Raw genomic sequence first — 12,080 nt, 5'->3', positions numbered from 1 at the left:
GACAACCAACAGACCGAGTGCTCAGTGATAATGCTAAGGATGCAAAAAAGGAAATAAATGTCTGCTATTGAAAAATTCAAAATAGGTGTCTTTTCTCAGTGTGCATTCTGCGCCTTGCCCTCGGTTCTGGGCCCCTCCCCGCGGGGTGCCCCGCTCTGGTGTGGCGGTCAGGGGGACTCATGCCCAGTCCTCTCCCAGCTGCTCGGAGGGAGCCTGGCCGATAAACACGTGGAGGCAATGAGCTTCCTTCCTTGCTCTAGGGAAGCAAAGAACTCATCCTAGAAGTTGCCAGATTTGCTGCAACAAACTTTAGATGGAAAGCTAAGGTATTTTACAGAAAGTCACAGAGAACTTAAGTGATTTACCTTTGGGCATTAAATTCCCAGAGCAGCTCAACGTGGGAATCATAAACACAGTGCAACTAAATGCAATTGCACTAATCTTTGCCTGTTTCTTCTCTGTCCCTCTTCCTCCTCCTCCTCCTTCTCTTCCTCCTTCTTCTAATGCAGCTTTACCTCTATGTCAGGCTAAATACCCTGCATGCAAGGGAAGTTTTATATAGATTTTTTTAAGTGGCTGATAGAATTTTGAAGGGCATTAAAAAAAAAAAAATCCATAGAAAACCATTATATTGCCATGGATTTCAGCTAGGGAATGACAGTCAATTATTCAGAGGAACTTTCAAAAAAATAAATAAATAAATGTCCTTCTAGAAGATTTAAAATTCTCAATATGTAACATAATGGGAAGAAGCTACTCTACCTCTCACTTAAAACTTCTGGACGTTTCGATACTCATTTATTATAGGTTGTAACTTCCACTTTCACTTTCAAATGGTCATAAGGAATTCTAAGATTCCTTAAGAGGTATATTTTTAAGAGCATTCTAAACATTTACATGAAAACCATGAGTTTTCCTTCTCTTCAGTTTTCTTTGGTTAAATGGTTTCCATCAATCGGTGATAACAGCATTAAACATACATTAAAGGATTGAAATACCTATTTGGCTCATTTTAGAAATCATTCTCCACGTCACAGAAGAGGGTTACCTCATGGTTGGACAATGTTAAGTGCACAGCAGATGGCGATTTGGGGGTCTGGAGGCTCAAGTAGGGATTGGGGAAGATTAAAGAAACAGGGTGACAGAGACGACCCTGTCGAACAGAAGCATTTGCTTGACAAACGCAGTCATGGCTTTCGTGTTCCTGCTGCTTTTCCCAGGTACAAGCCATTGGCCCATATGCTCCCGGGTGAGAAGCAGCCACTGTCTGCCGGGGAGAAATGTCGCCTTGTTCTCCAGCGGTGCAAACTGCAAGGCTGGCAGGTGAGTGACCAGCAAGCGACGAACACACAGGCTCAGGAGTTAAACGAGCGAGCTGAGTCACGGTGGGTGGTAGCAGCCTCCCTGGCAAAACGTCAATGTGTTTGGTAAGAGGAGACACTAAGCGGGGCGCCTGGGCGGCTCAGTTGTTAAGCGACTGCCTTCAGCTCAGGTCATGATCCTGGAGTCCCGGGATCGAGTCCCGCATCGGGCTCCCTGCTCGGCGGGGAGCCTGCTTCTCCCTCTGACCCTCCTCCCTCTCGTGCTCTCTCTCAAATAAATAAATAAAATCTTTAAAAAAAAAAAAAAGAGGAGACACTAAGCGTAGTCCCTGGAAACACATCAGTCTTTCTGACGTTCCCCTTATCGGGACTTGGTGGCAGACCCATGAGGGGGGGCCAAGGGGCTCCTTGAATGGCGCGGACCAGGAGCTCATGAAGCCGCATTGTTGGCCTCTGTGTCCGTCACCCTTGTCACTCAGGTTTTCTGAGGGGGCTAAGGAGAGCAGATGAGGGTGTTGGTTTCTTGGCCCCTCACTGGGAGGTGGTCTGTGTTCTTCAGACCCACTTTCTGGCTCGTCCGGGGCTGTGTAACCCCGTTTGCTGCTTCTCAGCTGCCACACAAGGAAAAGGTCACTGTCCCTCCCACCTCACTCCATGGCAAAAGCTTCACCACTGGAAACGTTCATTCTTTCCTGTGGCCCCCTGGTTGGCAGAGTCCAGGGGCCCGCGGGAAAGAGACCTCTCCTTCCAGAAGGAAGAACTAACGTGAGACAGAATAGCCTGGGGGGCTCCCCAGAAACAGTGGGGTACAGCTCTGATTTTGTTCAGCACCTGGAACAACATCAGAATGCCATCCGTGACTACTGTGGGGAATAGAAGGTTTGAAGCTTTTGGAAGCATTTGAGAAGTTCACAGTGACACGGGAATGGGAGACAGAATAAAGCCCGAGACACCAGGAGTCCCTGGACGTTTCTGGCCATTAAGCAACAGAACAGAGCATGGCAGCTAATCGCTTTGGTAAAACCTACCAATCACCAAAAAGCCGCCAGAAATGTCAGGTTGAAAAGCGGTGGGGCATCTCCAAGAGACGATGTAAGAGAACGGACGAGGCCAAAGACGAGGGCTTCCCTTCCGATGGTTCAGAATTGCTGGATGTGTGTGGGGGTGCCCACCACAGGAGACACAGGCAGGGACTACAGGGCTGACGTTGGCACCTTGTGCACCTGCTGCGAAGGACGTGGAATCTGGAACGTCAGACCGATGACTGATGGCTTCGTTGTCTGTACCACCCAATCTCTCTCTTTATTATCTTCTTTACCTTTCCTTTGTTTTCAGCTAATAATGGGATGAGCTTTAAATAGTCTGAAGGGGGAGGCACGCGCGGCTGTAGGACTCGTGGGTGCACATCCGTGCCCGGGGGCTAGAATGGAAAGGGAACGAGGGGGTGTCACTAACATGGGACAGTGTCTGCTCAGCACTCTGGAGCCGGGGGCAGGAGGGGTGGGGTCACATACAGAACGGTTAAACAGACTCACAGGAAGCTGAAGTCATCTCGACTCAATCATTGCCAGAATTTTTAAGTCTTTTGGTAATAGTTGTTCCTGAATACAGAACTCTGAGATTTTCTTGTTGTATTTTTTTCCCTTTAAAGAATACTCACAGAGGGGCCCTTGGGCTGCTCAGTCGGTTAAGCGTCCGACTCTTGGTTTCGGCTCAGATCGTGCTCTCAGGGTCATGAGATCGAGCCCCGCATCCTTCTCCACTCCGCGCAGAGTCTGCTTGAGGTTCTCTCTCTCTCTCTGCCCCTCCCACTCATGCTCTTGCTCTCTCTCTCTCAAAAAAAAAAAAAAAAAGGATATTCACAGATAAGGATAATATGCTTTATTAATGCTGAAAGGAGGCTTGAGTTGTAGAGAAAAGGTAAGGGCATCTGGAACATTCTTCCCCCAGCAGGTAGGAAGCACAGTGTGTGACGTGCCTCAGTCCCCCGATGACTGTGCACAGAGCACGGGGTTCCACACGGGGGCACCAGGGAGGCATTTCATGCCCCCGGGGCAGCCACCATTCCTTCTGTACTTCTGCGTGTGCTGGGATACTCGAAATCGCAGCTAGGGATGGGATGACATTGGAACACGCACTGGAACTTTGAGGAGGTGCATCAAAATAAAAAATGGGAACAGGTTCCCATTTCATTGCCCTGGTGTATTTTCCTCACTCCTTCACTCCCCAAAGGAGACTAAAAATAGGGGACAGAAGAAATAAATAAATCCCTTTATTCGCTGCATGTTTGCTTGTGTGTTCCATAGTGAATCGTTCGGAAAGACTGCTTTCTTCAGCTTCTCCAAATGTAACTTTTTGTATACTTTATACTGTAAGACAAATCATTGACTTCACAGAAATAAAGCCTATTCATATTACACTTTTTTGCTAGACAAGAGAGCAAAAGAATTTTTAATTAATTAATTAATTTAGAGAGAGAGAGAGAGAAGGGCAGAGAAGAGGGAGCGAGAACCTTAAGCAGACTCCATGCCCAGGGCAGAGCCCCATGCTGGGCTCGATCTCACGAGCCATGGGTTTGACCCACTGAGCCACCCAGGCGACGCAGCAGAAGACTTTTTAAACATCATTTATTCCTGACCTGGAAAGTCAGACTCATCCATTTCAACAGCGAAGCGTTTATTTGAAATGTGTTGGTAGTTGCAGGAAGAGTTGCTATGATTCTCCTCTGGCTGGTTAATCAGGACAGATCGAACGCGAAGCTGTTGAAGTAACAGTAAGGTCCTAATGGATGGCTCTTGTTTTTGTAGCATGATTCCCAAAGTGCTGAGAGTCACAATGTATGTTTCTATAAAGCAGTCAGCGTTCATCCTTTGGCTCTGAATGGTTAGCAGAAATTAATAGTCATTCTTTTCCATTTTTTTAAGAGCAGTGCTAGGAGACGGCAGGGATTGGGGCCATCTTTTGCTGTGTGAAACTGCGTGGAGTGTTAGCTAGAAATTCAATTATCTTACCTAAAAATACGATGATCCTCTTACTGTCTCTCTGATGGGTCCTGGAGGTGTTCATAGTGTGAGCTTCCCGCTCCTTTACGTAAGTCAGACTCTGTGCAGGGAAGCCTCTGAGGCGTCAGCGGGGGGTCCTAGCCCCACATTCTCCCACTTTTGTACATTGTAGCCACTCCATGGCCTCTCCTTCTATTTCAGATGCCAGGAGAGACGTCTTCGCTTCCGTGCTGTTGGGTTTGTTTCGGGATCCACCCGTGCTATTTTTCTCTCCCTGTAGTTTGGGTCTGGAGTCAGTGTGTGAGGCACTGGAAATTTTAATATTTTATACATGATGATTCCTCTCATCTACAGAATGTGTTACTATTCAGAGCTTTGGCTTTATTTGATATCAACCTAATAACAAGTATACACGGAAAAAGGAAAGTCGGCAGGGTGAACGGTAATGACCTCATTTGAGATATGAGGAAATGGAGTCTTGCAGATCAGCATTCTGATCAAGGTATTAGGTGCGGTTAATGTTTAGTTTCCGTGGAAAGGCCGCTTTGCTGATACCGGCATCTACGTCTTGCTATGCTGTGTTCTTTCCACTGCATTTAACTCGATCTATATCTTGTAATGTAACCATCTGAAGCCCTTTTATTCGGATTGCAGAACTTGAAAGGCATAGATTCTGCATCATAGTGTGAGCTTTGATCAAAGGCACTTACAGCTTCTTTTATTAGTCTGAGCAGATTGCTTCTTGGAGTGGGTGTCTTCTTACGTTGCTAATTCACCTGGTGGAGGAAGGAGAGTCCCGCGGACTACATCCCATTGCAGGCGGGTTCTGATCCCAGGCTTGCTTACCCAAACCGTCCGCCAGTGACCCTTAAGTAGTGCAGCTCTTTTGGACTCCCCCTCCTAACTGCATCTTGGGAAGAAAAGGAGGAGAAGGAGAAAAGGGAGAGCAAGAAAAGAAAGAGAAGATGGAGAGGAAGATCTGGAATCAAGTGAGGATTCTCAGGAAGGGACTCTATGATCAGTCGTAGATGGAGCTGCTGCTCCTGCCATCCCCAGGCAGCCCCAGGGGTGGGAGACAATTCGGGGGGACGTTCCTGGAGATGGAGTCAAGGTAACGCTGGCTTCCAGCTCACGGCTTGAGCGAAGGCGGGCTGAGAACAGTCAGAGTAAGCCGTTTTGGTAAATCCCCGGTCTGCAGGATGCCAGGCTTCGCTCCATGCCATATTCTGACTTTCCAGCGTTCCCCACATCTCCAGAACACTTGCTCCCTCCTTTCTGCTCCATTCTCTTCCCTCAGGTCGCACATCTTCTATAAGGCTGCTGATGGTCTCCCCATCACTGGGGATTTGTGTGTGCCCACTTTTTCCCCACGTCCCCAGGACAGGGGGCAGAGGAGGAGGCCCAGTGGACAGTAGCAGATAAGTCTTGGTCCCTAAGAAGCTGCCAAACCATATATTTTATACGGATACACGGATGTTTAAGAATGCTTACGATCTTGGAATAATTCACCACAAAAACCTGAGAGTGGTAATATCTAGGGCATTGTTTTGAGATGATAGTCAAAATAGAAGTGTAGCCTGTCTCCATGATTAGAAGATCAATGTGTTCATAAATTACTTCTGTAATTGAGAATTATTTTTAAAGTTTGTTACTGCCCCATAAGTATAGTTTAAATAGAATATTGTATAGGGTCAAATTAATTATTTTAAGCATTTATGAAAAAGACCTGTTAAGCGCACTGACTCTGTTTTGCTCTAAAGCATTTTCTCCTTCAAATAACAAGTCCTTCTTACTGGTGGTTTCTTGTCCATGTTTACAATGAAATGATACGTTTTAAAAAATATGGCGGCCTAGTCAGAGCCTCGTCCTTATTTCATGGCAGATTTACGCCAGTTGTTCAAGGAGGAATGGAAGGTTCTGGAGGTAATCTGCATAGATTCAGTATGACTGACTTCCAGTACTTTGTGGGAGCCCCTTGTTATGTCTTCCAGGATCGATCTCCGTTTTCTGTGTCTCACCAGATACAGTTTTCTTATTGATACAGAGTCTTCAGATTACTTCATTTGTGGAAAAAATACAAAGAGTTTGAATTAAGTCATAGTTTGCAAACAAGTTGCGTGGAGCCGCGAGTTATTAACCTTCTGTTGTTTGTTTTTAACAATTATTCAGATATCTGCTCTACCTAAATATGTACATTTTTATTTCAGTCCTACTTTCAGGCGCCTTTGAAAACAATCCCTCCAAAACTCTGCACATTTAATCAACCACTTTCTGCCCTGATTTCCCCACGCCACAGGAAAGTGACTGGCAGGCACTTAGGCCCATGTGGAACATGCTTGTTTTTCTATGTTATGTCATTTATGTAAAGTGAAAACTTTTGAAACTACTAATTCTAAGTGGAAAAATAAATGGTATAATCTGATTTTCACACATTTTATATGAATCAACTGGTTATAGGATGATTTTTTTCTGTGTAGTTATTTGAATGCTATATTCATTTTAGAGCCATCTGGTGGGATGACGAAGGGAGAAACAAATCTGTCAGAGTCAGTCCGGGCGCTGCCAGGGGCGCCGTTTCCCAACACAGACGCTCGGAGCGCAGGGAGAGTCAGCGCTGGGGAAGGGCTGGCCCCCCTTTGGGCAGGCTTCCGCAGTGAAGTTTCACTGTCCTTTCAGACAGGTTCTGAGGGCCTTGGAAAGTTCTGTGGAAAGGCAGAGAAGAGAGTCCTGTGAGGTGAGGCTCCCCTGAAGCAGGGGCTCACGATAACCGTTGCTGGAAACTGTGGAAGGAGAAGTTGAGAGAATTTGACATGGCGTCAGGATGAGAAGGCAGACCCAGGGAGACTTCCGGTGACTTCTCGAGTTCGGAGAGACAGGAAGTGAGAAACAGAACCGAAACTTCAGCTTCTCCCAACTAGTCACTCGTTGTGATAGTTACTCTCTCCCGTGCGTGCCCGCGTGTGGGCGAGTGTGTGTCTGTGTGTGTGGGGGGGGGTGAGGGAGAGAGGGACGGAGATCCTGAAAGAAATAACAAGGGGCTCTCACAAAAGACAAACCCCAGATCCTAATGAAATACACTTTTCCTGTTTGTGTTTGTTCCCAACAAAAAAATGACAAGAATTACTTTCTTTACCATCATTTTCTAGTGTGATCTTCACGGGATGGCCTACATTTCATGGCGTGTCTCCGTAAAATATATGATCTTTGAAGGAGCACCTCTTATAGTGCTGAGAATCGCAAGATTAACATTTTACCATAACATTAAATAAAATCAGTTGGACGAAGGATTTATTATTTCATTAATCTAAAATAGCACAGTAGAGAAAAGATAACAAAAGTAAGAGCAAGCAACTGTTAAAGTTTTAAGCACCTTCCACTTTTTTTACATCTTCTAAGACAAGACAATGGTATTAGAGCCCTTGGCTCTTATTAGCACAATAAATTAATGGTTTATAACCTTTGTTTTAATACTCAAGGAGCACTTCATAAATCAGCTGTAAGTACAGGCTAGAAAATAGCCTATAAAATTATTCTTTCTCTCACATCCCTTCCCTTTCTCTAGAATTATTAATGTTGAAAATAATAAACGTTAGGGATCTTAGTGTATCTCTTGGTACTATGTGCATTAGAAACTGAGAATTACTATATCTGTGCACATATATTGATTTCCTTTTTTCTCTTTTGCTAGACACACACACACACATATATATGAACACATTTTTGTTATGAAAGTAGTATTTATTCTTGTTAAGAAATTTGAAAAATAGTGAAATTTAAAGAAGAAAATACAGATCACCCATCATTGAACTACCCAGAGATAAATACTCCAAAGTTTGTGGGTGTATTCAGTGACTCAGCTTTTAAAAATAATATTACAAAGTCTGATTCCTGGTCAATGTATCTCTCTCCTCTTTCACTCTGAATTCTATTAAGGAAAAATATTATGTCTTCTTTTTACATATATATATTCTTGTGTGTGTGTGTGTGTGTGTGTTTCACTATTACATTCCCTACAGGGTCTGGCACATGGTAGACACTGAACGTGTATTTGTTGAATGAATGAACAAACCTACTTATTACCACGTTTTCTCTTTGGAAATGAAGGTAGCCACCACCAAGCCTTCCTGACACGTATGATGGCTTCTTCATATCATTCCTCTCAGCTTTCTTGCACAAAGCCTTAGTATAATATCTGGCTTAATAATTGCTAAGGGAAAAGCAGCTGTGCCTATTCCTAATCCAGCTCTCATCTCTTAGAAGTCTAGTTCATTTCCTCTAGCTCCGGGCATACTGGTTGACTGAATCAACAAGCATTTATTGAGCACCATCTATGTCCACACAGGGCGATATGGTGCAGTGTGAAGGCAAAGGGTCATGGCTGTCTTCCGCAGGTTTGCAGGCTAGCAGGGTCGAGAGGGAAAGGGGGAACCACAGTAAACTACTTAGGAGGACAGGTTGGGACCCGCACTGGGAAGGAACCCACGAGGACCCTGGTTTAGGTAGGCATGTGTCATGAAGAACAACAGTGGCTTGAGATGCTCCAAAGCTCAGCCCTCCTGGACAGCAATTAACAATTGCTTGTTACTAAAAAGCTACTAAAAAGTGGTGGTTCTGTCTGTGCCTCGTCCAGTGTTCCATCTTGTGTGTATTGATCTGTTTGTCCCCAGTTCCAGGATTATTTAGTCCTGCAGCAAGCCTTTAGTAAGTACCTGTTGTACTTACAAGGGTTTGTTTGTTTGTTTGTTTTTTAAGATTTTATTTATTTGACAGAGAGAGATACAGCGAGAGAGGGAACACAAGCAGCGGGAGTGGGAGAGGGAGAAGCAGGCTTCCCGCCGAGCAGGGAGCCCGATGCGGGGCTCGATCCCAGGACCCTGGGATCATGACCCGAGCTGAAGGCAGATGCTTAACGACTGAGCCACCCAGGCGCCCCTAGCAAAGGGTTTTTTCGCAGATCAGGAACCAGGTTCACCGTCTGGGGACACTGACTCACCACCTTGAGAACGGGGCTTAGTGGGAAGCAGGGGCCAAGCCCGTGGGACCTTGGTTGCATCAAAACACCACGTTCTGTTTTAAGTTCACTGTGAAGCCATCGATAAGCTTCAAAGAGGGTGGTGACATGACCTAATTTATGCTTTAAACATGAACAGATGTGTTGCCGGACATTAAGAACAGAGCCGGGAAGCCAGTGAACAGGGGGGTGCAGCAACAGTGATAGGCGGGACAAGGACAGCGGGGGCAGGGAAGGGGCAGGAGACGACTCACAGTGGCCTTCAATAGATGGGCGTATTAAATCACTTGAAGAGTGAAATCTCTCTGAAAACTGACATTATTAACAAGTGCGAATGTGCCGCACAAAATATGGGCAGATCTCGAGACAATGCAAACCCCTGGCCCTCTAGGAGTTGAAAGCAGAAGACGGTTCACAAAAAAAATAAATGTAGATGAATCTCAGAAAACGGGAACACCCCATGCAACAGGTATTTATTTGGAAAATTAGGAAAGCGATGTAGGTATCTTTTTTTAATATCTAAAAATGCTCTTCAGGAGGAGCGGTATAAGAGCCTGTGCCCAGGATGAAGCACCATGAGGATTCCTAGTTTTAGAAGTAAAGCAGGGCGCCTGGGTGGCTCAGATGGTTAAGCGTCTGCCTTCGGCTCAGGTCGTGATCCCACGGTCCTGGGATCGAGTCCCGCATCGGGCTCCCTGCTCCTTGGGAGCCTGCTTCTCTCTCTCTCTCTCTCTGTCTCTCATGAATAAATAAATAAAATCTTTAAAAAAAAAAAAAAAAAAAAAAGTAAAGCAAACCTCAGAAGACACATGTGGCAGTGACTTGGGGGACACTGGTTGGGGAGGGCCCCTGCATGTATATGTGTGTGTGTGCAGGCCTCAGGCAGGACAGCAGGCTGTGATCGTGTGTTTGCTGCCGTTAATCATTTATAGCATACACATACCATGAGGCAGGTAATTCTTATTCATAGTATCGAGGCCATTTTGTTAAAAACAAAGACTGATGGTGCTCCTTCGATGAATGCATCCACTTCTCCATGCACTCTCCTTTCTGATTCTGAAGCTGATGAGCTTTGTGTGGCTTTGGGTTTGGTTTGCTTTTCCCGATGTGTGACTTTGAGCTGAAGAGGTTGACTTTCGTCAGTGCTCTTGACCACATCGATATGATTTCTGGAATGAAGCAATGTGTAGGATCACATAGTGAGTTATTCACCAGTCAGCTCAGAATAGGAGTTTTTGCTCATCTCTGCTTGTTGTACAGGTCATACTGTTCTAGGTGAGAGTAACTAATTTTCTTAACCTGTAATTATATGTAATTCGAGCCGAACCACCTTCCTCAAATACCGGAAGATGTGGTACTCTGTTCAATGTGTGTGGCTGTAATTATCTTCTCTGTGTTGAAGTTAAACTTCAAGAATAGTCTATTTATAACAAAGAGAACTTGTATTTTAGTATAAATGTATCCTCTGAGGATGTTTAAAAATACATTTAGAGCCAGGCTGAACATTAGAATATTTCCATTTGGTAGTTTTTCAAAGCTACCATGAAAATGTAAAGTATTGAAATATTAATAATAAAATGTACACACATAAAATAATGCCCATCCTTAGAAATTGAATGAATCAAAAAGCAAATAGGGGAAATATGTTAATTCAGCCTGAAGAAGATGAATTTTACTTAAAAGGTTGTTTTACTGAGTTTCTTGAAAGGATAGGCCATATTCTATTCATCCTTGGGGTCCTAGAGCCTGGCAAGGTGCTTGGTATCAGCCGCTGGCAAATGTTGGGATGGATGGATGGATGGATGGATGGATGGATGGATGGATGGATGGATGGATAAACTAGTGGATGGGTGGATGAATAGAGGGATAGATGGGTGGGTGCGTGATTGGATGGAGGAGTGGATGGGTGGATGGAAGGATGGATGAATGATTAAATAGATGGAGAGGATAGACCATTGATAGGATAAATGGATGAATAAATATGAGACAGGAAAATCAGGAAAGCCATGAAACACAATGCACCCGAGAGTATGTGAAAATGACACAGAACCAGGAATGAGTGCAGGACTGTTCATGGTGGGCATATGGAAGTGTTGGGGTTTGGAGGTGTTTCTGTTTGGAAGAGATTACCTGGTAAGCACAGAAAGTACTTTGCCTGGTAAAAGAAGAAAGAACCATGCTTTAAAGGAACACAATGACATTCTCAGATCAGCAGGAAGGAAAACAAGGCTGATAGGATAGGAGAGTGATGCAGACATCAAAACACATAAAAGAAAAAGTGTTGTTCAGAATCTTGTCAAGAAAGCTGTTTAAAACTGGGAACAGACCTACTTTGGTCGGGCACGTTAAGAGATACCAGACATATTTTTGGAGTGCCAATATTACAGTGAATGATGACCACTTTGGATGCAACTATAACATGAGATATCTTGTCTTTAAATGAGAAGTATTTATTAGAATAACGCTAATGTTTTTGAAGTAAGGGATATTAACACTTTCAAGGATTAATTCTTTGTCAATAATAATGAAAATAAAACATTTTTGCAGCAAAAAAATAAACATTCACCATAAAGTATTATTAAATGTATGGTAATTATTAATAAACATATTTCAATAATTATAAATATACATAGAGAGGGACAGTATCTAACATAACACTGACAGCAACAGTAACATTGAATTCAATACAAATTCCATGTGTAAGAATGCTCTAAGCCCTTGATAGTGTCTACAGAAGTCTCACAT

The 12,080-nt window shown here is 44.2% G+C and overlaps 1 protein-coding gene across 1 annotated transcript in view; it reads left to right on the top strand.

Moving 5' to 3' along the window:
• The window catches only part of MYO16 (myosin XVI), a 435,943-nt gene that overhangs the window by 337,657 nt on the left and 86,206 nt on the right, over nt 1–12,080 (top strand). Inside the window, exon 27 of the mRNA XM_064585765.1 lies at nt 1,221–1,323. Within this exon, the coding sequence (XP_064441835.1) occupies nt 1,221–1,323 (103 nt within the window). The remainder of the gene's footprint in view (nt 1–1,220; nt 1,324–12,080) is intronic.

Source organism: Mirounga angustirostris, unplaced genomic scaffold (genome assembly GCF_029215605.1).
Source record: "Mirounga angustirostris isolate CCGP_5_RB_7025 unplaced genomic scaffold, mMirAng1.0.hap1 SCAF_3, whole genome shotgun sequence".
Classification (NCBI taxonomy): domain Eukaryota; kingdom Metazoa; phylum Chordata; class Mammalia; order Carnivora; family Phocidae; genus Mirounga; species Mirounga angustirostris.
Note: the sequence above shows the minus strand (reverse complement) of the source record. Positions and strands in the feature narration are given on the sequence as shown.